The 27,029-nt window shown below is 51.8% G+C and overlaps 1 protein-coding gene across 5 annotated transcripts in view; it reads right to left on the bottom strand.

The window, feature by feature from the left end:
- The window catches only part of SH3PXD2A (SH3 and PX domains 2A), a 241,501-nt gene that overhangs the window by 159,773 nt on the left and 54,699 nt on the right, over window positions 1-27,029 (bottom strand). For 2 of the 5 annotated variants that reach the window (XM_066354520.1, XM_066354521.1), the window contains exon 2: window positions 25,334-25,414. In XM_066354520.1, the coding sequence (XP_066210617.1) occupies window positions 25,334-25,414 (81 nt within the window). The other 3 variants (XM_066354525.1, XM_066354523.1, XM_066354524.1) reach the window with 3 other exon arrangements.

Here is a 27,029-nt window from a genome sequence, read left to right as displayed (position 1 = left end):
TATTTGGTTTCTGGGCAGGGGCCCACACCACGCTGAAGCCAAGACACAGAATGCTGGAGGACACCCCAACTTTGAGAGGGAGCCCAACCCAGCTTCCAAAAGACCTTATCAAGTCAAAGAAGTCTTCCTCGATCATTTTCTAGAAAACATGCAAGCCTTCAACTACTTCAATTCCCTTTCCAAAAAAGCCATGACCCATGACATCCTATGCACTGTGTGAGTATGAGTCAGGGTGTAAGTCACGGTCTGTGATCTGGTTGGGGGCCAGGAGAACCAAGGAGTCAGGATGTACCTAGATGAACACCAGCCTGCTGAGAGGCACAAAGAGCCGTGCCATGCGAGTTCGGGGAAGGACCGGGTCAGTGTGGCTGTGACGAGCAAAGCAGACTTCTCAGACGAGGACAGAGGAGAGCTGGGCCTTGAATAAAGGGTAGTTGTGGAAAAGGGACTACACAGGCAGGGAAGGCGAATACAGTCGCCTGGCAGTGGGAGGGTCAGGACTGCTGGACAAAGCAGTCCGATCGGAGTGAACTGACTTATTCATGAATCCCATGAAATGCTGCCACGTGTCAGAGAAAGTGGTGGGATCCAGGGTGGAGGCTCTTGATAATTTATTCCAGTGATTTGGGGAGGATGACATGGTTGGCATCACAGCTGGATAAGAACAGATACCCCCATGTGGAATTAGGGCACCATAAAGCACCACTGGCAGTGGGACAAACAGAGAGTTACTTCTGGAACTCATCTGGAAGACTGTGCTGCATGTGGTTAGAATCTCGGGTGGGGGTGGGGTGGGGAGTGGGAGGGCAGGTCACACGCCCCAGATACTTACTCAGGTAGTAACACTCACTAAACTGCTGTCTACAGCAGCCGGGCCGGGTGACAGATTGGTCGTTTGCTTTACTGTCTGAGATGAACCTATCAACAGCATTAAGTGAGGGTGTGTGTGTGTGTGTGTGTGTGTGTGTGTGTGTGTGTGTGTGTGGTTTTCACTGTATTAACTTACTAGGGCTGCTGTCACAAAATACCACAAAATGAGTGGCTTAAACAACAGAAAATTTTTATTTCAGTCCTGGACGCTAGAAGTCCCAGCCCAAGGTGTCGGCAGGGTTGGTTCCTTAGGAGGGTCTGTCCCATGTCTCTCCCCTAATTTCTGATGGTTTCCGGGCAATCTTTGGCATCCTTTGGCTTTAGAAATACTACCTCTATCACCGCCTTCATCTTCACACAGCGTTGTCCCTGTGTGTATGTCTATGTCCAAATTCCCTCTTTTTTTATAAGGACATCAGTCATTAGATTAAGAGCCCACCCTACCTCAGTATGACCTCATCTTAACTAATTACATCTGCAACAACCCTATTTCCAAATAAAGTCACATTCTGAGGTCCTCAGGACTAGAACTTCAGCATATAAATTTGAGGGGGACACACAAGACTTCAACCTCAAACACCAATGTACATTGTACAAAACCAGCTGTTAAAAGAGAAAACATTTGCCTGTGTTCTACTACCAGAGTCTCTTCCTGAACTCACTATAGTGCCTATACAACATTTTGGAAAATGTGAATAATAACTATAAACAGTGCCTAGCTGGTCAGATCTGGATTCAAACCAGGTTCCTCATCCACACAGCGGGGACAGTGGTAGGAGCTGCTGTGACAGGGTGGGTGAGAAGGTTAAATGAGATAATGGGCACAAAGTGCTTGGCCAGAGCCACTGAGTGTCCCATACACACTAGCTACTATTACCGTTACTATCATCATCCTCACTTTTGTTAGGATACCAAATGGTGTCCCTAATGCCAGCGCAAGTGCTTGGGAAGCTCCAGCCCTGTGGTCAGAGAGGCAGTAGGGAGCCATGGGGGAAGATGAGCCGGAGAGGTGTCTTGGCCAGGCCTGGCCTGGCTACGAGTGTCCAGGGACCCCAGGGCAGCTGCCCAGCTGGTGTGCGTGGGCTGGCTTGGGAAGGAGGCCTGCGGCTCGTCCAGCAGCCCATCAGGTGCGTGGGGGTGGCTAGGACATGTTTCATATGAACACACTGCGCCTGGGAGGCGAGCCCGACACGCGCAGTGAGATGCACACCGAGCGAGGCCAGCAGAGTGTGCAGGACAGCGCCGTCCTGGGGGAGCCTCCTCCAGCCTGGAAGGTGTCCCCTGAAACCACGCACAGTGAGATGCACACCGAGCGAGGCCAGCAGAGTGTGCAGGACAGCGCCGTCCTGGGGGAGCCTCCTTCAACCTGGAAGGTGTCCCCTGAAACCACGCACAGTGAGATGTACACCGAGCGAGGCCAGCAGAGTGTGCAGGACAGTGCCGTCCTGGGGGAGCCTCCTCCAGCCTGGGAGGTGTCCCCGCCAGTGACTACACGTCCTCCCCTGAAACCACCAGTGGGCTCACTCCGTGCACCCCCACCACACTGACCCAGAGCCTTCCAAGGAATAACATTCAATGGTAGTCAAGAGAGGAAGACTCCGGTTCCAGCCTGCAAAGACTTGGTGGGCAAATGAGGCAAGTGACTTGGCCTCTCTGGGTAGCAGTGGCCTCCTCTGTGAAATAACTGCCCTGTCCCCATGGGTATTGTGAAGTCCAGGGAGAAGACATGGGAGAAAGTGCTGCCATTATTCCCATTTAACTTTTCTCAGCCTCAGTCTACTCATCTGTAAAATGGGCTCAAGCTTATTTTCTCCTTCCTGGGGACTGAGAAGCTAAAAAGGGAAGATGTAAGATGTAAGCCAGTGGTAGTCAACCTGGTCCCTACTGCCCACTAGTGGGCACTCCAGCTTTCATGGTGGGCGGTAGCGGAGCAACCAAAGTATAAGTAAAAAGATAGATTTAACTATAGTAAGTTGTTTTATAAAGATTTATTCTGCCAAACTTAGCGAAAATCTGACATAAAGTACTTGGTAAGTAATTATTATTATATGCTTTAACTTGCTGTAACTCTGCTTTATAAATTTTATAAAGTAAAGTTACTTCCCTACTTTATAAATCACCATTACTGTGGAATCGGTGGGCGGTTAGAAAATGTTACTACTAACAGAGATACAAAAGTGGGCGGTAGGTATAAAAAGGTTGACTACCCCTGATGTAAAGCATTTCAACACACACCAGGCATGGGGGAAACCATCAAAAACAGATGCCTCTCTTCTCACTGTTTTGCCACTGAGTATTCTAATTAGTGATAGAACTCTTGATCTGTAACGTCAGAATTCTATCCTAGCTACATGACCTTGGCCAAATCACCCAACCTCCCTGGGACCCAGTTTTTCATCTGTAAGGTGGGGGTGAATAAAAGCAGCCACCCCATGGTGGTATGTGGATCAAATGAGGTAACACAGGTGAGCACACTGTTTGATGAATGGGGTCACCTTTTGCTTTCTTTCTTTCTTTTTTTATTAGAAACTGCATTGCCTTGTTGCTTGTGTGTGTGTGTGTGTGTGTGTGTGTGTGTGTGTGGCAGAGACAGATAGGGGCAAACAGACAGGAATGACGAGACTTGAGAAGCATCAATTCTTTGTTGCGGCATCTTGGTTGTTCATTGATTGCTTTCTCATATGTGTCTTGACCAGGGAGGTCACCTTTTTCAAGGTCAAGAGGCTTCAGCAGTATCTTCCCATCTCCCGCAGCCCTTTTGGCTCTCAGAGGGCTGTCGGCCAGGTCACCAGCCCTCACTGTCAATGGCTGAAAGAACTTCAGGGCCCTCACCTGTCTCTTCATAGCCTGCACTGGTGTGAGGCTCCTGCTCTTTGTCTTAGCACAAGACTTTCATGTCTCCTTTGGCCAGGAGGGGCCGGGAGGGCATGATGCTAGGGCAGCCGACCACCTGGAAAGCTAGCGACCTAGAGGCCTGTATCAGATCCTGGATTCAGTCAGCTCCGAGCCTGGCTTCAGGGTAAAGAGGCAGAGCTTCGCCTGGACACACAGAGCCTGAAATGCGGTTTCCTCGTGTGGGACTGGGGTTAGAACACAATCCTCTTAGCTCCCCAGTGTCATCTCCCGGCTGCTTGCTGACCCCTCTTTCCTCTCATCCCCGGGCAAGTAGGGGCTGGAGGAGCGGGGGGCAGGAGAGGGAAGCTGGGCAGCATGGGGGCAGGGCCAGAGGGTCCTCTGAGGCTGGAGGAAGAGCCTGGGCTTCCTCCTCTGGCAACGGGAGCCCCCGGAGGAGGGTGATCAGGAGTAATCTGTGCAAGTGGAGTCCTAGGAAGAGCAATCCGCCCAGTACACAAGACGGAACAGCGGTGCAAGAAACATCTGCGTGTGGGACAGATCTCCAGAAAGATGCTGGCACCAGCCCAGGGCGTCGGTAGTAACACTCCCCCACAGAAAGAGGCCAGCCAGAGACACTCTGCTCGCGTGCGCGTGCGCGTGCGGTGTATGTTCCAGCAGGGTCCCAGCTAAAGACACCCCCTCCTGTTCCCTCCTGGAGGGTCTCGAGCTCTCCCTCAGCCTCGCCAAACCCCCCAAAGTTACTAAACCCCTACCCCCGAAGCTGCCCGACAATTTCCTCTTCCACAGGGACCTCCAAGGACCACAGACAAAGAGCACAAGGCCTGAAGAAGTCGGAGAGGGAATAAAAGAGACTTGAGCCTCCACCTTCATTTCCAGCTAAACCACACCCCCAGCGCCAGTGTTTCTTGATCCTTCTCACCCTGATCATCCTTGCCAAGGGCACAGGACTGTGCTGCCCAAAGTGCCCCAGCCACTACGGGATGAAATTCAGGCCAAAGTTTGGGACAAAGATAGCACATTCTTGGCAGAGATGAGGCCAAGACAGGCCCTCAGTGGTCCCGGGCCCAGGCTGCTGTTGGGGCCAGTGAAACGGCAGAGCTGGTCCCCAGCCTGCTCTCCTGATGCTGCCGCCTCTTGGCCAGAAGCCGAGTGGGACAATCCAACATCACGGCCTTCTTCTTTCCCCTCTCCCAAGCATTTCCTTTCCCCAGTTTTTCTCGATTCCTAATGGGTCAGGGTGCTTCCAGGCCCTAACCTCCTTCCTTCCCCCACCCCTCCAGGTCTTGTGCAAAAGGAGAAAACAACAACAAAAGAACAGGCTAAAGAAGAAGGCTGGGGTCATAGGCAGAGTCCCTATCTTCCCTGTGGCCTTGCCTGTCAACATGGAACCCTCTCTTCCCAAGAGCTCACCTCTCCTCTGCTTGGGAGTGACCCTGCAGCTGCTGCTCAGCACCAACAGCGGCTGGCCACCCTAAACTCAGGAACAGGTGCTCAGAGTCTGAGACTCTGGGAGCTGCCGGAGAGGCTCCATGCTGTCAGCTGGACCCCGCACTGTCAGGCCAGGAGCACTGCAGCACCAGGTGACGTGGCTAGGTCACCTGCCCGCACCCCCAGCACTCTCTCCCATGAGAAACTTCACAGGATAAAAAAAACCTAAACAAACATGAAACCTCTTTGAAGGTTCCGGTGAGGAGAGTACTAAGCACGTACCATCTCTAATGCTGCTCCAATCTGCTCCCGTCTGATGGTTTCATCTCTGGATTCGCGCTCTTTGTTGGTTCTCTGCCAACAAAGTCTCATTTAAGACACTGTTCTGACTCACTTCTCCAGTTGTATATCCTGCCCCGGCTGCATCTCCCCACATACTGCACACCCAGATATAACACAGCCCTTTCTGCTTTTGGAGGGCTGTCAGCCAGGTCACCCAGCCCTCACTGCTGTTCCACAGCTCTATGCCTTTGCACATTCTGTTCCGCTTAACTGGAATGCCCCACCTTATATGACCTCTGCTGTCACCACCTCTGAGGCCTTAGTATAGGTTTATCCCTCATTTACTCCCTCCTCTAGATTGCTTCTGCTACTTGGTCACACTTTTAAAACTGCACTTACCGCTATATTGTAATTACTTGTTTATACATCTGCCTCCTTTCAAAAGCCTGTGAGCTTCTTGAAAGCAACATCTGTGACTTGACATTCCCACTGTTCATCACAGGGTCTGACACATAGCTGGGCGCATAAGACTACATTTCCTAGGCTCCCTTGCTGGGAGGTACAGTCGTGTGACTAAATTCTGACCAATGGAATATGAACAGGGGTGACGTGTGCATCCTTCAGAAAACCTATAAGATCTCCCTGTAGAGATTTAGACAGAGATTCATGGGGGATAGGGTGACCAGATGGGAGAGTCTACGTTCCTGAATGTCTACCTGGAGTACAGCTCTCCAGTACTTTGTTTTGGTTTTGGTCTATGACATGAGCAGGAAATAAACCTGTATTATTGTGAGTCACTGAGAGTCTGTTAGCCTCTCCTAATACAAAGGAGTTCAGTTAAGGTCTGTTGAATCAAACTGAAAGAGGGAAGACAATATAAAATGCAAGATCACCTAGATACAACCAAGTCAGGCATCACATTCCTATATGATTGAACTATTCCCAAAGCAGAGGCCACCACCTCTATCCCCCTGTACTATCCACCCAGTCACACACACAGTATACAGAGCGCCAAGCATTCCCCAGTTAAGACTGAAAAGGGTGAGGACTGAGGACTTGCCAGATGACATATAAAAGCCACCATAAACGAATGAGCCCCAACTTGAGATCCTGGTTCCACAAGTTTACAGAAGGCACACAAAGACACAAAGTTGAATCATAGGGAGGGACCTGCTCCTCCCCACACAGGCATCAACACCCCTGACACGTGACCATCCAAGCTCACAGGAGCCCTTCCAATGGTGGGAAGCCACCATCTCTTTGAGACAACCCACACTCCCATTGGCAACCTCTGGGGAGTGTTCCTCACACAGAGCCCAAATTTGCCAGGCCAAGTTCCCGTCTGGTCACAAAGGGCTATGGCCAAATGAGAGAAAGATCACATTTGTACAGAAGGAAGAAAAAGAAAAGAATGAAGGAGGACTTCAAATGTCTTTGCAAAGTCTATGCCCTCACTACTCAAGGTGTGCTCATGAGACTGGCCTCATCATCACCTGAGAGCTTGGTAGAAAAGCAAAATATCAAGCCCCATGCAGACCTGCTGAATCAGAATCTGCATTTTAACAAGATTACTAAGTAGGTGGTGTGCCCATTAACACTTAAAAGCCCTCACCATTCTTTGCCACAAGGATTCCATCCAGTGTTTAACAAGTGCTCCCAATAAATAGCAAAGCTAGCCTATAAGCAAAGACAAGCACACAGGAGGAACAAGAGCTAAACAGCAGAACTTGTTTTTAGAGTGGAGAAGGAGGGGGTGAGTCTTGTTCACCCATTCCCTTATACAGTATTCCCCCTTATCAAAAGCCTTTTTGCTTTTGATAGTTTCAGTAAACCCCCCTCAGTCAACTTCAACTCGAAAATATTAAATGGAAACTTCCAAAAATAAGCAATTCATAAGTTTTAAATTCACGCCATTCTGAGTAACATGATGAAATCTCTTGTCACTCTCCTCCGTCCTGCCTGGGTGTGACTCATCCCTTTGTCCAGAATACCCACGTTGTATATACCCTGTCTGCTAGTCATTTAGTAGCTATCTTAGTCATCAGATCAGTTATCAGAGAAAGAGACAGACCACATACACAGAACCTTTGTTACAGTATATTGCTGTAATTATTCTATTTGATTGTTAGTTATTGTTGTTATTCTCTTATTGTTACTAATTTATAAATTAAACTTTGTCATGGGTATGTATGTATATAAAAAAAACATAATACATATAGGATTCGGTACTTTCCGTGGTTTCAGAAAATGTATCCTCCAGAGATAAGATGGGACTACTGAGCCCTGGCCGGTTTGTTCAGTGGTAGAGCGTCGGCTTGGCGTGTGGATGTCCTAGGTTAGATTCCTGGTCAGGACACATAGAAGCGACCATCTGTGTCCCCACACTCCCCCTCTCCTTTCTCTCTATATCTCTTCCCCCTCCTACAGCAATGGCTCAACTGGTTCTAGCACATCAGCCCTGGGCACCGAGGATGGCTCTGTGAAGCCTCTGCCTCTGGCGCTAGGAATGGCTCAGTTGCGAGCATGGCCCCAGATGATCAGAGCATCATCCTCAGGCACGGGTTGCTGGTGGATCCTGGTTGGACTGCGTGCAGGAATCTGTCTCTCTCCTCCCCTCCTTTCACTTGGAAAAAAAGAAGAAGAAAAAAATATGGGACCTCTGTACTCAGTTCCAGCTGGCTGTGCATTTATTTCTTCACTCAATGATTTCTTGAGCACCTGCTATGTGTCAGGCACTGTTCTGGGCACCGGGAAAACAAGCTAGCAAGCAGGCAGGGTCCTGCTCTACTAAAGCTCACATCCCAGCAGGGATAAGACAGTAAACATGTAGACAAATTGTTAAATAAGATGATGATAGGCTCTGATAAGTGTAGAAGACAATAGAATGAAGAATTTAACCACGAGTGACAGGGCTGGGGGTGGGAGGCTCTCTGAGGGGAGTTCTGTGAGGAAGCAGTCAAGAAGGCCCCTCTGGGAGAGTCCACATGAGCTGAGGCCTAAGTGCCCAGGAGTCAGCTACTTGAAGATCAGGAAAAAGGGAGTTCCAGGCAGAGGGAATAGCAATGACGAAGGCCTCAAGGCGGCACTATGCTTGGTATTCCAGGAACAGGCAAGTGATTGGAAAGCTGAAAGCCAATGAAGAGAGGATGGCAGGAGACAAGTCCAGAAAGATGGGCAGGGGCCCACCACACAGGGCCTGGGGCAGAGCAAGGAATTGGGAGTTCATTCCTAAAAGAAAGGAAGTCTTTCACAAAGGTTATAAACAGAAGAGTAATGTGGTCTGCTTTGTTTTAAAAGGATGCTCTAGTTGGTGGGAAGACAAGAGTGTAAATGGGGAGATCCCTGAAGAAGCCATTCAATTGCCCACGTGGGAGGTGACGGGGCTGGACCAGGGTGGGGACGGAGAGGAAGAAGGCGAATCCAGGCTGCATTCTGAGGAGGTCTGAGAGGACCAGCTGACTTGCTCTGGGGTTGGACTCGGTGCTCCTAATCGCCAACCCGAGCAGCCCACGGGCCGCAGTCCTGCCTGGTGGCACCAAGGGCCGGTTTGGGCACCCACTGCCTCAGCGCCTTCCTTCCCAATCCCATAGAAGGCTTTTCCTATTACATCTTTTTTTCTGGAGGCCCCTTAGGCCAAGGACATTCTAGTGTCTCTTTACATTTGCAGAAGGGGAGGACAAGGTGGGGCCTAGGTGGAAAAGGGGAAAAGCCGCAAAGTAAAAACTAAAACTTGGGCAGAGTTGCTGGAGTGAAGGGGGGGGCTTGTAAAGCAACCCACGTAGTGAGGCAAGCCACCCAGGGCCAGCCTCGGGCTTCCCAGGATTTTCTTAGGCAGGCTTGGGGGGGGGGGCACTTGACTCCTCCCAGGGAACAGGGAAAGGCAGCAGGGAAAATTCCTCCATAGAGTTTGGTGTCCTCAGTCCCGTCCCCCGTCCCCCCCGGGCTCCCAGCTGTTAGCTCCCCACCTGGGACTCGTGCAGAAGGGAGAGGGGGTGCAAGGAGAGAGGGCTGGCTGCTCGGGCACCATCAGGTGGGTGCCTGTGTGCAGGTACCTCCCTGTCGGGCTCCATCCACCAGAGCAGAGGTCTCCCGACCTTGGGTGCGCCCACCGCAGTCCTGCTCCAGACTTCCACCCACGCAGAGCTCCCTGCCTGGACCACTGCCTCTGCGGAAACCCTTCTAGACCCACCTCTGCTCCCACCTTCTCAGTAAAGCCCAAGGCAGAAGGCGGGGAACCTAGTGTTTATGTGACACCTCCTCTATCGGCACCACGGTGTTTCTTTCTTTCTTTTATTTTTTTTAAAAAACTAGCACCTGACCAGGCGGTGACACAGTGGATAGAGCGCTGAACTGGGACCCAGAGGACCCAGATTCAAAACCCCAAGGTTGCCAGCTTGAGTGCGGGCTCATCTGGTTTGAGCAAGGCTCACCAGCTTGAGGCCAAGGTCACTGGCTCAGCAAGGGGTCAGTCAGTCTGCTGTAGCCCCCGGTCAAGGCACATATGAGAAAGCAATCAGTGAACAACTAAGGTGCCACAACAAAGAATTGATGCTTCTCACCTCTCTCCCTTCCTGTCTATCTGTCACTCTCTCTGTCTCTGTCACACACACACACACACACACACACACACACACACACACAAAGTAGCTGATGCAAAGGTAGCAAACATGAACATTTGTTAAATCTGGGGGTAGGTCCACTGATGCCTGCCATAGTCTCTTCGGTAGGATTAAATTTTTTCATAGTAAAAATAAATAGAAGAGGAAAGGTGGCTGGTTTCAGGGAAGACAAGCAGCTGGAAGGGGCTGGACTGGAGCGTGGGGGGTCCAGGTGGGAGTGCTGCGGTTCCAGGCGCACAGTCAGGAGGGGCTGAGAGGCGGGATGTCGGGGGTGGGAAGAGTGACTGCGACAGGGCTGTGGGGGTGGGGTCGGGGGTTGGACGAGCAGGGTCTAGACAGGAGCCAGGTTTAGAGCATGCTGAGGGGCAAGCACATGTGTGACTCAGCTGGAAAGGCCTTAAGAGTCAGCCTGCAGGCCCTGGCCGGTTGGCTCAGTGGTAGAGCGTCGGCCTGGCATGCAGAGGTCCCAGGTTTGATTCCCGGCCAGGGCACACAGGAGAGGCGCCCATCTGCCTCTCCACCCCTCCCCCTCTCCTTCCTCTCTGTCTCTCTCTTCCCCTCCCGTAGCCGAGGCTCCATTGGAGCAAAGATGGCCTGGGCGCAGGAGATGGCTCCTTGGCCTCTGCCCCAGGCGCTGGAGTGGCTCTGGTCGCGGCAGAGCGACGCCCCGGAGGGGCAGAGCATCGCCCCCTAGTGGGCAGAGCGTCGCCCCCTGGTGGGTGTGCCGGGTGGATCCCGGTCGGGCACATGCGGGAGTCTGTCTGACTGTCTCTCCCTGTTTCCAGCTTCAGAAAAAATACAAAAAAAAAAAAAAAAAAAAAAAAAGTCAGCCTGCAGGTCAGCTCCTATTCCATCTTGCTCCACTCCCTCAGCCCCACCCCAGACCAAGTGACCTGCCCATGGCAGGTGTTCAACAAATGTGGTCAGGTGCTCACCGGCCACCCACCCTCAGTTGATGACAGAGGCTCGGACCAGAGAGAACTGCCCCTCACTGGGAGAAGATGCCCAAGGGAGACCAGAGGCCTTCCCCAAGCCTATTCTTGATGTCCTACCTGACCCAGATTGAAACAGCTGGTGGGGTATTTTGGAGGCCAGTCTGACCGTACAAAGGACACTCCCTTCCTTGGGCAAATGCCCACTGCTCAGTTATTTCTAGCAGGGCAGGGCAGGGCAGGGCAGGCAAGGCCGTAGAGGAACAGCTAGCATGAGCTGGGGAGGGATCAGGTAATAGAACAGACAGATGAGACCCGGAACACCCCCCGTCCAGCCAGAGAAGGGGAAGAGGAGAAAGAACCACCGGAGGTTCCTGCCCTCCACGTGCCCAGCCCTACCCACAGACACCCTGGGCCCTCCCCTCTGGGGCAGCCTGGGTGAGGGCTGGGAGCACGTCAGCCCCATGCACAGGCCGGCACAGGGAAGGAAACTGCAGTCACGTCTCTCTGGGTCGAGGGAGGGCCAATGGCTGGCCATCACGGATCACCTGGAGGCAGGGCAGCACCCTCCCCAGAGGCCTGTCCAGTCCCACCTGCTCTGAAGCTTTCCTGGTGAGACAGGGAAGCACCCCTCCCTTCTCTAAGGTGCCAGGGCCTCCCAGGCTGCCTCTGCGGTGCTCTGGCTCATGTAGGGGCCACGTTCAAGTTTTGACTGGCAAGGGACAAAAGGGGTTTAGCAAGTGGATTCCAGAGACAGACTGCCCAGTCTGAATCCTGGCCCCTCACTGGCAGGGAGGGTGGTTCTGGGGCTCCACCCTCCCCCACGTTGAACCTCATGGTCAAAAAAACCTAAGTTTTCTGAACTAGTCCATTTTCCCAACTGTACTCCAAAATACGTAAAACAAAGGACAAACTCTCACATTGTTGAGTCCTCCTACACGTAGAGACTTCCCAGTCCCTCTCCCCCATCTTGGTCTCGCCCCAACATAATGAGGGATGAGGGGAGCGCTCCCGCAGAGGGGTTCCTCCACCCTCCCACTGGGCTTCCTTCTTACAAGGCTCCAAGATAAGGAGCAGAGCCCTGGGGACCTGAGGGTCAACTGCCCTGTCTCCTTGGGGAGCCAGACAGGCCAGCCTTCAGCAGAGACGACCCCTCGGGAGACCAGCGGGCCCTATCTCAGCGGGAAGAATGGCCGCTTATTGTGCACCAGAACCGTCCTCTCTGTGGGCATCTCAACTCCAACGCGTACACCAGCCTCATGCTTCCTGTTTGGTTGTTCTTGTTTTTTTTTTTTAAGGTATATCTGAATGTGATCCATTTAGCCCCAGGGACCCCTCCACTCCCCCCAGGCCCATTCCTAGTCTCCTCCTCAGGCCCCCACCAGCACTGAGCTCAGACTTCCAGCATAGCTGAACTGGCCACTTTGTTCTGCGGGCACCAGATAAACGCTCCCTAATTAGCAGACGGAGCCAAACCCTGGCCTGGGTTTTGGGCTGTCTGCTGGCCAGCCCAGGAGTATTTATTCACTGCAGCTCAGAGGTGCCTAAGACCTTTTCCTGGCTGGGACAATGTCCCCCTAGTCCAGGCTGAACAAACAGACACAGTGGCGCAGGGGCGCACCTGGGGCCCCTCCCTCCCCCCTCCAGCGGGGCCCAAGGCGACAATGGGAATGATGACCATCCTAATAATGCTCCCTAGCTGTTCCAGGCTCGGTGGGGAAGGCTCCTGAGCCTTCCTTACATCCTGGACCTCTCACAACTGCTCTGGGCAGCTTCTGCAGTTAGAGCCACCTCACAGATAAGAAGGCTGCGACTCTGGGAGGTTAAGTAATCGCCCAGGGTCACACGGACGGTAAGAGGTGGGGCCAAGGCACACACCCACAAATCGTCTGATGAAGCCTGTGCTTCCATCACTGTGAGACACTGCCCCACTCAGAAACGTGGGAACTTGGCACCACAGTCCCACAGGCTCTCCTGAGAGCCTGCTGTCACCCATCCGTGGGGGTCTCGGAGGAATCTAAAACCTCTCTCCTTGCCTCCAGCTAACGTGAGAATGTGAAGGAAATGGTGCCAGTTCTCCAACAGCTATGAGGGCCTGGTCTCAGGGACGTCCCGAGGTGCAGGATCTCAGCCCCTGTCGTCACCTGAAGCTGCGGTCCCGCTGGGGCGATGGGCCGCTGGGGAAGGGAACGCCTGCAGCGGACTCTGCCCCCCGGCTGGTGGCAGCTCACCTGCTGCAGAGCAGAACACACTCTTCCCTCAAACAACCCACAGTCCAGGCGCCCACGGCTCACCCCGGCTGTCCCACACACGTCAAAGCTAACCCAGCAGCTTCCATCGTGAGGGAGGGGGACGCAAGGACGCCACAGCCGCCAGGCCCCAGACCCACAGGCAGGTGGGGATGCCCCGGCATGCGGGCCCGATGGCAGAGGTCTGCACCCCAGGCAGCTCACCCATCCTGCGCCTTCCCCCCGGTCCTTCCACCAGCTGGGGGTCCAGCTCAGGCCACGGCTGTTAGCTTGGCTTTCCTGCACAGGATGACCCTGGCTTTTCTTTTCAGGGTCCCCAGTACCAGACCCGGTGCCAGGCATGTAGCTGGCACGCCACCAAAGTGATTTAAAATTCCTTTCCGCGGTTAGGGAGTGACTTAGTCACAGCCGAAGGCTTCACAGCACATACTGTGTACACACACACACCACTCACCTGGCCACCACCAAAGGTCTTCCTTCCCTCCATTCTCCAGTTTGGAGGGGGACACTGCCCCCACCCACTTTCCAGCCAACTTTCCTGTTGGTTATCCAAAGAAGGGTAGACGGGGCCCAGTAGAGGCAGAACTAACCTGGGACCAGAGGAAGAGGGAGGTGACAGAAGCAGCAACTGCACTCTGGGCCTCCCAGATGTAACACTCAAACACACTCTGACAGGACAGCCTTGTGCCGGGAAACAAGGTGCGCAGCTCTGGCAGTCATGCAGGCAGTGTGGCCTGACTCAGCGGCTGCCTCGGGCAAAGCTGGGGCACTACCCTGTGAGAGAGGTAGGCGCTGGTGGGCAGGACATGTGCGCTAAGCTCCAGGAAGCAGCCAGTCCTGTGAAAGAGCCATCTGACCTTTCTAGGAGCGGAGAGGAGTCTTCTGCTCTCTACACAGGCATCTTCCTTCCTGTGAGGGTGAATGACCCCACCCACCCCCACCCTGGATGATGCAAGAGGGGTTTCTGGCCCTCAGCCAAAAACAGAAAGAGGACTTTGGCATGGGAGGCTAGAGCTCCAGACTGGAATGATCTAGAAGCTAGACTATCTGAGTTCAGTCCTGCTGTCACTTGCCGGCCCTGTAATTTGGACAAGCCACTTCTCCTCCTAGGGCCTCATTTCCTCATCTGTCAAATAAAGAAAATGGACTGTATCAGAGGGTGGTCAATAAGTGTCACCTCAAGATGCCATTGCCAATTGATTCTCAGTATCTGATAATTAGTTTTTGTTTTTTTCTTTTGGAAAAATTCTGAGACCATGTCTGGGGCTCACGACTGGTGAACAATTTCTGCCATGAGCACGGAATGGAAATGTGCCATGATCAATCAGTGATGTTTGTTGTGGGCATGAGACTGGAGAGCAGCAGCATTAATGCCAGATACTTCTCATCCTGCTCCATAATCTCTAACAGTCTTCTGGTTGTAAACTTACAATTCTACCCCTAACCGCCCAGCGGACAGGTTATAACGCTAGTTGGCAAGCATGTACCTCCCCTGTTGTGATATCTGCACACAGCTGACTTCTCTCCCTGAAATGGTGTTTTTATCAGCCCTGCAGGACAGTCAGTGGGGGCGCAGGCTGCCCCCTGGGCCCCCATGCCCACACTCACAGGACTTCACCCACAGGTCAGAGCCAATGAGTGTACAAGGTTTAATAACCAGAGGACATTCCGGCTTCTCTTACAATTTTTCCCGGTGTCCACAGAGGGGCTTCTCCACTGTGTAAAAATCCCACCCACCTGGGCCCCATGGAGAGGCTGAGTGATCAGCAAAGGGCAGAGATGGCTCCTGACATCCTGGTGCACAAGCAGCGGTCTCATCTGACGGGGCCTTATGTCATTAGGAACTCCTCAGAGGCATAAGCCTGGATCACCTACAGGCCACAATTAGCCAAAAGCACACAGGAACCTAAAAAAGTGCTCATAGATCGAGAACTCGTCTGCACAGGGGAAGACTGATTTCTAGGCTGACTATCAGACAAGTTTCTCTCCTCTCTGTATCCTTGGGCTCCTCCCCACGGGAAGTTCTCCTGGTGGCATCCCTGCCCCCTTCTCTCGGGCACGTTTCCCTTTATGCACAGATGAGGGGAGCCCCTCCCCAACGTCCTCTGCCCACAGCCACCACCCCTCCTCCTCCCGCCACCTCTGTCCATCTATTCTGGACCGGCGAGGCCCCTGGTGTACAAGGCTGCTCTGACACCCACGGGGTTGGAGAAACTACACAAGAAGGGGTCACTGTACAAACCGTGCAAACCCTATCTGCTTGGATGGGGGCGGAGGGACCAACTTCGAGAGCGCTCCAGCTGCACACCAAGGAAACCCAGGATTCCCGCTCAGCGGAACTGCTTTCCGTCCTGAGCAGCCTGGAGGCACCACTGCACCAGGCCCTCCCTCCTGACTCTCCCTGGAGAGCAGACCCCCTCAGCCCTCCCCACCCTACCCCTGCCCACCCCAGTGCAGGACCTCCCAGAGGGGTTCTCTCTATCAGGAGAAACCAGAGAAGGCTGAAGTTCCACAGGGAACAGATGACAGGGAGTAGCTGAGGCAGGAGCTGCTCCCAAGGGGGGTGGGGAGGGGAAATCTGTCCCAGGATGTCCAGGAGCTACTGGGATACCCACAGGCTCCCCTGGGACCCCACGTGTTCCAGCAGGAATCTGGAAGGTGCCTGTTTTCAAGAGCAAGGAGACACTGTCGACCAAAAATTACATTTTAAAAAGCAGCGTTTTCCTAATAGTGTTGCAGGGAGAAAGGTGGGTTGATAATCACACTTTGGAGGTGAAAATGTTTGCCTGGAAATCCCCTAACAGCACTGCCTGCCTCCCCGGCCTGGAGGCTGACCACGCGTAGTACAGGTGAAGTCTGTATAAATGGGGCAGCAGAAGGACCTGTGCCTCTGGACAGAGAGGGGCTGTCCAGCGATTTCCTCTCGGAGTTAAGTTTCCAGAAGCCTAACTGGGGAGGTTTCAGCTTCCCTGTCAAGCGTCTCCATGACAGTCATGGTTCTAAGGACTTTCTTTATATAATATATGAGATGTCTTGTTTTAGTCTTAACCTACTTTGGAGCTTTTCTGGTTGTAAAACTTACCATGAGGCAGGTTTTTTAAATCCTCATAATACAGATGGGAAAACCAAAGTGCAGAGAGGTCATGCACAGTTAGCAAGTGCTAGGACTGGGCTTGGAACCCGACTGTCCCGGCCTGGAGTACGTGCCCTTAAGCACTGCGCTCCATGGCCACGCTACTCGGCCTGCTCTGCTCTGTTGTGATGCAAGAGCCACTGCCCACCTGCTTCTTGCCCAATCCCCAGACCGTGTGTTTTGAGCAATATCTGAATGCAAGATTCCAGTTTGACAATAAAATATGGACAGGCCCCTGGGGTTTGCTGTAATGAGGTTCTAATCAGTCACACTCCATAGGAAGGATCCAGAACGATGGTTCAGGAAATCTGAGGCAATGAGATTTTAATCTTTATTTTCATTTTCTTTCTCTTTAGATATGTTCTTAATGTTTACTTTTTTAACCTGTATGTTCTCTGTCTCATTATACAGTAAGGACAGTGAGAAACGTTTTATTTTATACCTCCCCCATCAGTGTCTTTTTCTTTTACAGAGACAGAGAGAGAGAGAGTCAGAGAGAGGGATAGACAGGGACAGACAGACAGGAACGGAGAGATGAGAAACATCAATCATTAGTTTTTCATTGCGCATTGCAACACCTTAGTTGTTCACTGATTGCTTTCTCATATGTGCCTTGACCATGGGCCTTCAGCAGACCGAGTAACCCCTTGCTCGAGCCAGCGACCTTGGGTCCAAGCTGGTGAGCTTTTGCTCAAACCAGATGAGCCCGCGCTCAAGCTGGTGACCTCAGTGTCTCAAACCCGGATCCTTGGCATCCCAGTCCGACGCTCTATCCACTGTACCACCACCTGGTCAGGCGAATGTCTTTTTGAATATTAAATATTAAGGTTGCAAATTATATATGAATTTCTGCTTTTTAAAAATACACATGACAAATACGGCTAAAGTTCCTCTCTAAGTCCCTTCTCCCACTAATGTCCCCAAACCCTTTCCAGAGATAACTCTGCTACCAAGCTGAAGGGCATCCTTCCAGATCTTTGAAAAATCTTCATACACTGTAAATGTACTTGCAAAACATATCTCTTCTTGTTGTTTTTGCATAATTGTTATTATACTATAATATTATTGTTTTGAAATTTGCATTAGACATTCATTAACATTTCTTGGAAATCCAGCCAAAAAATAGAGATCAGTCTCCTTTGTTCTGACTACTGTACAAAGTGGCAGAGAATTCCTCAGCTCACAATCCTCTAGGGCTACTCATTGAAGTTGTCTCCCATTTTTACCATGGCAAACAACATGGCTTTCTGTGCCCTCCGGGGATTGGTGATTAACCTCAGCCAAGGCCCAAATTCTCCTCTGTCTAGGGTGAGCAATCACAGTGACCACAGCTAACCACACTGCTGGAGCTAGAACTGCCAAACCAGGCACAAGAACTCTCTAGAATGCTTGGCACAAAACTGTTCTCAGAACTTGACAAGTTACCTCCCTAGACTTTGGTCCCCTTGCCATTAGTCTCAGGTCAATGATCCCGAACAGCACAGAGCTTGCCTCAGTGATGAAAAGATAGAGCCTAGGCCCTGGCCGGTTGGCTCAGTGGTAGAGCATCAGCCTGGCGTGCGAGGGACCCGGGTTCGATTCCCGGCCAGGGCACATAGGAGAGGTGCCCATTTGCTTCTCCACCCCCCCCTCCTTCCTCTCTGTCTCTCTCTTCCCCTCCCGCAGCCAGGGCTCCATTGGAGCGGGGATGGCCACGGCGCTGGGGATGGCTCCTTGGCCTCTGCCCCAGGCGCTAGAGTGGCTCTGGTCGCGGCAGAGCGGCGCCCCGGAGGGGCAGAGCATCGCCCCCTGGTAGGCAGAGCTTCACCCCTGGTGGGCGTGCCGGGTGGATCCCGGTGGGGTGCATGCGGGAGTCTGTCTGACTGTTTCTCCCCCTTTCCAGCTTCGGAGAAAAAAAAAAAAGAAAAAAAAAAGGGGGAAAAAAAAAAAAAAGACAGAGCCTCTGGGAGAGACACCCCCCGTTCTCTACTCTCAGACTGATCCCTGGCATACCCCAAGATCACACCAGTTTGACCTCCGCTGAGGTTTGCTCTGGACAGCAAACCAAATTAAAGCTTGTATAAATTTGATGAATAGAAAAATTAACAAATGTTTAACTACAAAGTAAGCAGCTTGGGATAGAACTCTTCTAATCCTAAAAATGCAGTGATCTTATAACTCTCCATAAATGACATCATACCACACCCACAGAAACATACACAACATCTATTTCAAGGCTGGTTATTAGCAATTCAGGATTATAGTTTGTTCGCCCATCATTAGCCTGGCTGTTGGAGAGCTGGAAAGTGAGTGTGACCCTGGGTGGGGTAAGTGGGCGGAGAAACTGGAGAGATGAATAAGGAAGAGAGAGAAAAGCTCTCCAGAATAGGTTAAGTTCTTTTAAGCAAATAAGCAAACCTAAACAACCTTTTGGACTCCATCTTCCAAGCAGTGTGGGGGGAGCTAAGGGGCCTCTCGTGCCTCTGATCAAATATTGACCCTGTGCACTCCCTGGCCGGAGTTCAGACTAAAGGGCCAGCAGCACCGCGGAGCCAATGTTTGCAGAGTAATTACTGATGCAGTAATTGCCTTGTAGGTCAGATTGTGAAACAACCTTCGATGGAGCCTTCCGGCCCTTCCTCGGTGGGGCCAGGCCTTGGGGGAGATACTTAACAGTGAAGGAGCTGTGCAAGGAAACTTCGAGGTTGGAAACGTGGTCCAGCTGCCAGTGGGAAGGCAACTTAAGAGCATCTGTGGCCCTTCACCCTCCTCCTCCTCTCCTTAACTGCTCCTCCAAATAATCTAAACCCTGTATATCCAAACAGGCCTCAACATCAGGCCTTGTCCTGGCCAGCGCCCTCTGGGACAACGTCTCTTTCCTGGTCAGATAGGGCTGAGTGGTGGGTTGTTTTTAGAAGAAACCAATCTCCACTCAAAGACCAAGGGCCTCTCCTCTCCCTGTCCCCAGCTTGACATCTAAAATGCCCTTAGAGGCCCTCTCTAGTAACTGACCTGGTTTCCAAGAGGGCTGTGGAATACAGTTGAATTTGAATTGCTCTGTCGATGGGGCAGGTCATGACGGAACTTAGTCTCTCTCTTCCTGCCGAGGCCAACTGGGAAGGGACTAGGCGGTGGGCAGAGTACTCTGGGGCGAGCATAAGGCCAGAGCAAGCCTGCGTGTGTCTCAGACGGTCTAAAGCAGCACAGTCCCACACCACCTTCAGGGATGACAGACACGACGTTCTCTAGCTGCTCAATACCTAGCCACTAGTCACTGCGGCTACTGAGTGCTTGCAACGTAGCAAGTGTGACCAAGAAACTAAATTTAATTTAATTTTCAAAAGTGATTGGCCCTGGCCGGTTGGCTCAGCGGTAGAGCGTCAGCCTGGCATGCGGGGGACCCGGGTTCGATTCCCGGCCAGGGCACATAGGAGAAGCGCCCATTTGCTTCTCCACCCCCCCCTTCCTCTCTGTCTCTCTCTTCCCCTCCCGCAGCCAAAGCTCCATTGGAGCAGAGATGGCCCAGGCGCTGAGGACGGCTCCTTGGCCTCTGCCCCAGGCGCTAGAGTGGCTCTGGTAGCGGCAGAGCAACGCCCCGGAGGGGCAGAGCATCGCCCCCTGGTGGGCAGAGCGTCGCCCCTGGTGGGCGTGCCGGGTGGATCCCAGTCGGGCGCATGCGGGAGTCTGTCTGACTGTCTCTCCCTGTTTCCAGCTTCAGAAAAATACAAAAAAAAAAACACCAAAAAAAAAAACAGTGATTAAACTTAATTTTTAAAATTTATCTTTTAAGATTTTCAACTAATTTAAATTTAAACTCAAATAGCTCCACTGTGGTACAGTGGCTAACTGTACCAAAGACACAGGTCTAAAGCCTCCATACCCAGCGCCTCTCAGTGGGCAGGAAGTGGGGCACCCACTGACTGTAGGAGAGGCAGAATCACTGGGTCTGAAGGCTCAAGGCAGAGGTATGGGGAGAGGAGAAGGCTCAGGGTCAAGTAGAACGTCTTACCTGATTAGAAAGTCTTATCCTGGTGCCCACGGAAGGATTTCAGGGCAGTGTGAATGACTGAAAAGGCTGTTAGAATTGTATGTGTACATTCATGCATTAGTCTGGGGGTGAACGTCTTGTTTTCATTAGGAGCATAAAAGCATCCCTGATCCCCAAAATAAAATAAGATAAAACAACTCATTGATCTGTCAGATAAAACTTATTTCTTCAGGGAAGCCTGCCCCAATCCCCAAGGATAAGGTTTCCCCATAATACGTCTATGGTACCTTTCTCTGTAGCATCTGGAATAGCATAAAAGAATATACACATTTTAACTAAAATCTGCCTTCCCTCACTAAGCTATACTTCCCATAAAAGCAGTAACCAGATCTGCTTTTGCTCATCAATAAATCTCCAAAACCTGGCATGCTGCCTGGGCCATAGAAGGCAGGCTCTTACGACTAGACAGACTGAGGGTAAACAAACGAATGGACAGACAAAAGGAAGCCGGCAAACAGGCATCAATGAATGAACTAACTAAAAAATAAATCAGGGACAGACTTTACCCTGCTAACTATAATTCTCAAGAAACAGCCACATTTTCCTCAAACTGGATGGAAGTGTGTGGCTTTATCACTCTAGGCTGCTGTCACCAATCAAAACCACGTGGCATCTTCTTCGTTGCCCCCTCCCGAGAAGAACGCTCTCTCCTTCCTCTTCCCCCCAGAGCATTCTGCTTCTATCTCAGGCTAGCATTTATTTCATCTACAGCGGACTCAACTGCTTGGTCTGCTTTCCCCACCAGATATGCACTCCTGAAGGAAGGGACCTTGTCCTCAGCGGAGTGTTCCCCAGCCAGCACCGTGTCTGCCCTGCAGAGCTGCAAATACGCCGGCGGCCTTGGCACGGGCCAGCCCAATCTGAGCCAGCCTGGCTCACCCGTCTTCACACCTCCACCCCCACCACTTCCAGCCACAGCGAGGCTGCCAGATTCAGCCAGTGGAAAGATAGGACACACAATAAAACGGGTATTTCAGATAAGTATATCCTATGAAATATTAAGGCCACACTTATACTAGAAAAAGGATTTATTGTTCATCGAAAATTCAAAATTAATTGAATATCTCATATTTACCTGGTGACTATAATCACCAAATAAAAAAGGAAAAAAAAAGTGTGAGTGGTGGGGGTAGAAAGGGAATACCAAGATAAATGATCTCCCCCGTACAGCCCGAAGGTTGCAGATAAAATGTGGAATGGACAGCTGTCGGGTTATCTGTGGCTGTCCTCCCCCATCACCAAAACAGCTCTCCAGGGCTGCGCCCGAGTTCGAAGTACCCTGCGGAGGACTCATCGACGCCATAGGTCAGACACACTGACTCTCCTCCTCCTGTTGCCTCCCCTCTGCCTGCTGTCCCCTCCCTCAGCACGGGTTGCCACAGTGTATGCCTGAGATTTTCCATTCCCTAGATCTCCTGAGAGCGCCACACGCTAAGCAGGTAGGTTCTGGCAGAAGCTTTGAAGGTGATAACCCAGAGGGATGCTCAGCTTCAAATCTTAGTTTGCACATAGACTGGGGACATGGGCTGTGCCAATGGGGACACTGCGGTGGAAAGAGATGGGAAAACCAAGACCTATGACAGCATCCTTCAGGTGCTTCTGGGCAGTGGGGTGTGAAGGGCGGGGCCCGCCTGTCCGTCTCCAGGTTGGCCCCACAGAGGGAGAAGGACATTGGAGGTACCTGTGCTATTCTGAGCGGAATTGGATCCGCACACAGCCCATGGCCCTCAGCTCAGGGTAAGGAGGTCGGGCTACTTGGTATCACTTTGCACATGATTCCCGGGTTATATTAGGGAGCTGGGAGCCCAGGGCCTCCTCATGATACCCAGGAACAAAAGGTACTGTTTAAAGAGGGAGAAATAAGAGAGGGAAGTGTGAGGAGACCCATGCTGGGGCCAGGGAAACCAACTAGGGGCAGGGAGGAGACCTAGGGGTCCCTCACAGGGGTATCCAGGTTCGCTGCCACTATCCGAATACTGTGCATAAACCCCAAACAGCGCCCCCAAGTAGTACAAGATGTGACTGCGTGATTCATGAGTTGAACTGGTTCAGCTCAGTGGTTCTTCCCTGGGGGGTCTGCAGGGTGTCTGAGAACACCTGACACTATAGGTAAGATTGTACATACATGCTCTTTTTCTGGGGAGAGCCACCAGATTCACAAAAGGATCTGTGGTCCCCAGAGGCCCAGGACCCTGAGATGACAAGGCCAGCTTAGCAGCCCAGGACTTGCAGGGTTCCAAGGTGGGGCTCCGCCAAAAACTGGAGAAGCAAAACGATTCTCAGAACAGCCACCTGTGGGCCACCCCCCCACACACACTTCCATCACAGTCCCGTCCTGCCCGGTGGTAGGCCCAGAGAGAGCCCGTGGCTTCCAGGACTCCGAGCACGCTGGCGGAGGCCAGGGCAGGCACTGCCGTCCTGCCCAGGGGTAGGCCCAGAGAGAGCCCGTGGCTTCCAGGACTCCGAGCACGCTGGCGGAGGCCAGGGCAGAGCAGCTCCTCCGCACAGAGGGAAGCCCAGAGAGGGAAACAGCAACAACAGGAGAGGAGGGGGTGAGCCCCAGACCCACTCCGCCACGGCCCAGAGGCCCTGCCACCTGCTAGCACTACTAGACAGCCTAGCGGATAACCCCCTATAGACAACCTCGTGTCCGTGTCCGGAAAAATGTAGATTCGTTCATTTAGCCCTCCTAACAACCCTACTGGGTGGTACTATTTGAACCTTCATTCTACAGATGACAAAACAGAGCTTAGAGAAGTTAGGGAACCTGTCTGGAGTTACATGGCGACAGAACCAGTAACCAGTCCCAGGCAATATGTCCCCAGTTTTTAAGCTCTAAGCCACTCTCTCACACAGCCTCTCAGAAAACTGAATTCCGAGGGCCACCAGTGACCAGAGACGAGGTTAGCAATGCTGTGTGTTCTTCCTCTATAGGAGCTGCCATATTAAAACCAGTGACCCGGATAAATAAGAACGCCTCCCCAAAATGCACACCACAAAGTCATCATGCCATGAGTTTGATAAAATGGGTTCACCAAGATGCTACACTTGGCTCAAAGGTTAAATTCCAAAGAACCATCCCAACCCCTTTCCCAACTGCATCGACAGGGCGGCGATGACGTCCGTGTACAGGCCCAGCCACGCTCATGGCTAGGACCAGCATGTCGTACATGGCACTCCGTGCCGTGTGTCCCCTCCCAACACACAGGAAATGACACTCTAGGCACGGGAGAAGTGGGGGTAGCTGCATTCCTTTCTTGTGAGAGTCTGTAACTAGGAAGGGGGTGGGGAGACAGAACAGAAAGGGAGGAAGACAAGTTCTGATTTGAGAGTTTCTGCTGACTCTCAGACCCCCTCGGTCTCATCAATGAGTTCTTTCAGGGTCCCCTCTCCCCAGCTAAGTTATCATTTCCTGTCCGGCACACTACACCCATTGATGGGGTATCAGCAAATCCCACCAGCTTATGCCGGAAGGACCCATGGAGATTGGACAGGAATTGAGGGGGAAAGAGGAAGAAGGCAGGAGGGTAAGAAGTGGCTTTCATTCCAGATTCAATGGGATATTCAATCCCATATTGTTGGATTCTGAGAGGATTTGTAATACAGGAAGCTGGCTCACCTCATAGGTAACGTGACAAGGACAATGGGATAAAATCAGGTACGTGGGGGTAAACATGCAGGCCTGGCTTCTCCAAGATGACTCACCTCCAAAGGCTTGCAAAGGATGGGATGAACCTTGGTTGTGAGGACCAGAAGTAGGTATCTCTTCTTTGAGTTTTCATTGACCTAAACTTGGCTCATAGTCCTGAGGAAGTCTCTCTTGGCTTTCTTTCCTGGTATAGAAAGGGTCACTGCCCAACTCACAGTGATTCTGCCTCGTCTGGTGCCTGCTCATACATAGGGGTGGGCCCCTCAGTGGCCATGTCTATGCTATATAACCTCTACGCCACCCCCAGCCGTACTGATTTGTCCAGAGGGCATCTGACCAAATTGGGCCAATCAGAATCTTCCCTGGGATTTTTCAATTTGGAAGTGGGAGACCATCAGTTTCTCTGCTGTTGGAAACCACAAAATATGAAATTTGGGAGTTGTTGACAGCCACATTCCTCAAGGTATGAGGTAATAGAAGATAAAGAGAGAACCAGAGATAAGACAGGAAGAATAACTCAGGTTTCAGGTATTCCTGGAGCCACTGCCTCATATCCCCTTTTCTCCATCTGATCAACTGCATAAGCTTCTCTGGTATATATAGCCTGCCAACCAAGTCTCCTTTTTGTCTAAGCTGGTATGAGTGTAAAGCTATCACTTGTAATCCAAAGAGGCCTAACCCGATTAGTGGGCATCAAGGGAGGTGTTCGTGATGGAGCTGTGGGATCCATATCCCCATCCCCGTGTGAACACGTCTGTGTAATATACACACATACTGTCCACATGTACAAACAGGGCAGCAAGAGCCTTATTTGGTTAGACAGACACAGTGGTATGGCCAGTTTGTGTCTGTGGTTCAAGAAATTGCTTATTTTCTGTTTGGGTCTTTTCTGTATGTTTGCTTTTCTTTGCCTGCAATGATGTGGTGGCTGTGTGTCACCCTGGATGTTTATACACATGTCTGCTCACGCACATGGCACCCACAGCCATCTTCCTGCCTCCCCACCCTGGTTTCCTACCAGCCAGGCAGAGGAGGGTGACAGAGCACGACTGTTAAGACCATCTGAGGAAGCGAACAAAGCCCTGAGTGTTTGTCTGCAGTGTCCTAAACCGAGCCAAGTCCAGCTGGACCCTCAAGACTCTCTTCTGTCCCTCTGCTCTAACCTCGACTCTGACCCTGAGAGCTCTGCAGGGCTCCTCCGGATGAGGGAGAACATGAGAGAGGCCAGCCCACCAGAGACGAGGGCTGCAGATGGAACTGGGCACCGTTTGAATTCAGAGCAACTCACCTGCAGGTCAAAGAACTTGCTGTACCTCCGGTAGATGGTCTGGGATGTGGAGTCAGACCAGGTCACGTGGATGATGTACACCTGTGGGGTAGAAGGAAGAGCTGGTGAGCGGGTGACTGAAGTTGGGCTTCAAGCTCTACCAGGCACCACCTGACATGACTGTGGGTGCTCTGTGGCCAGGACTCTTCTTCTCATCTCTGTCCCCAGGGCCTAGCACAGTGTCAGGTACACATGACTGCCGCACATCTGTCTAAGTATATACAAAGCACACACACACATCTTGAAGGGTATCCAATAAAATGCTAAGGATGATTATCTTAGGAGGGTAGGATTTCAAATGGTTTTAATTTCCTCTTTTTTATTTATATGTTCTTTATTCAATGAACATAAAATGGGGGTTGTTAAAAAAAATTTAAGTAGCTAATTACCACTGGTTCTCAAACTTCAGGGGGAATGAGGTTCTGCAAGGGGCCTTTCACAATCACAAGTGCCAAGGCCCCTCCCTCTGAAATTCTGCAGAAGTAAACTTAGATTTGGGGGGCTCAGGCACCTACATTTTATTTTATTTTTCAAAAACTTTATTTTCACAGAGTAGTTTTAGGTTCACAGTAAAACTGAGCAGTAAATAAGTACAGAGTTCCCATCTGTCCCTCCGCCAACACACGCACGCACAGCCTCTCCCGTTACCAACACCCCCTACCCCCGTGACATGGCCGTTACATCTGCAGTTTTAACAGACGACTCCAGGTTATCCTGCCACAGGTGATCCTCAGAACCGAAACCCACTCAGGAGACCACAGCGTGTCAGAGAGGTGGGACTCACCCTACTCCTAAGTCTCAGCTCAGTGCTGGCACAGGGCGGGAGCTCAGAAAACATTTCACCCTGTTGAACAAACAAACCGACCCCTTGGATGAAAGTAGATTTGTAGGAGAGATGTTGGCGCATAGAAGATTTTTCAGAAATGAAGGCCTTTCAGGACTCCATTTCCAGTGTCACCAAGCTCAATCAGGCTCTCCAGGGCTGTGGCCTCTGGTGGCTCTGGAAGGTTCCCTAGCCCAGGAGGTGGGCAGGACTGCTGGCTGGAGGAGGAGAGAAAGTCCTTTGCCCACCCAGTCTGGCCTACTGTTCCACCGTCTTTGTCACACCAAAGGCACACCCTCCTGGGAGAGGCCTCAGTTAGAAGGAGGGGTCCTCTCACACAACCTCAGGGCTGTTCTGCTAAATGAGAGTCACCGGGAAACTTGCTGAAATTCACGTTCTCAGGCTTCTGTCTCGCAATTCTGACTCAGTGGTCTGGAGGCTCCCCGCCCACGTGGAGGACAAGGTGGGCGGAGAAGGTGGGGGTCTTGGTCGCTGTGAGAAGGAAGGAAGCTTAGCAACGGGGATCATTTAGACACCTTGGTATCAGGGTAGTTGACTTCACCGTGAAGCAGCGCTGTCTTAGTCTGGTTGGGCTGCTATGACAGAATACCATCTGCGAGGTGACCTAAACCGCAAATATTGACTCTGACAGTCATGGAGGCTGCAAGTCCAAGCTCAAGGTCCTTGCTAAAAACCCGCTTCCTGGCTTGCCAGGTGGCTGTCTTCTTGCTGTGCCCTCACATGATGGAGAAAGGGGGCTTTGGTCTCTTCCTCTTCTTATAAGGGCACTCATTCCAGCATTGGGGCTCTACCCTGATGATCTCATCTAAACCT

The sequence above is a fragment of the Saccopteryx leptura genome, chromosome 13, assembly GCF_036850995.1.
Source record: "Saccopteryx leptura isolate mSacLep1 chromosome 13, mSacLep1_pri_phased_curated, whole genome shotgun sequence".
NCBI lineage: Eukaryota > Metazoa > Chordata > Mammalia > Chiroptera > Emballonuridae > Saccopteryx > Saccopteryx leptura.
This window is presented reverse-complemented; position numbering and strand designations above follow the sequence as displayed.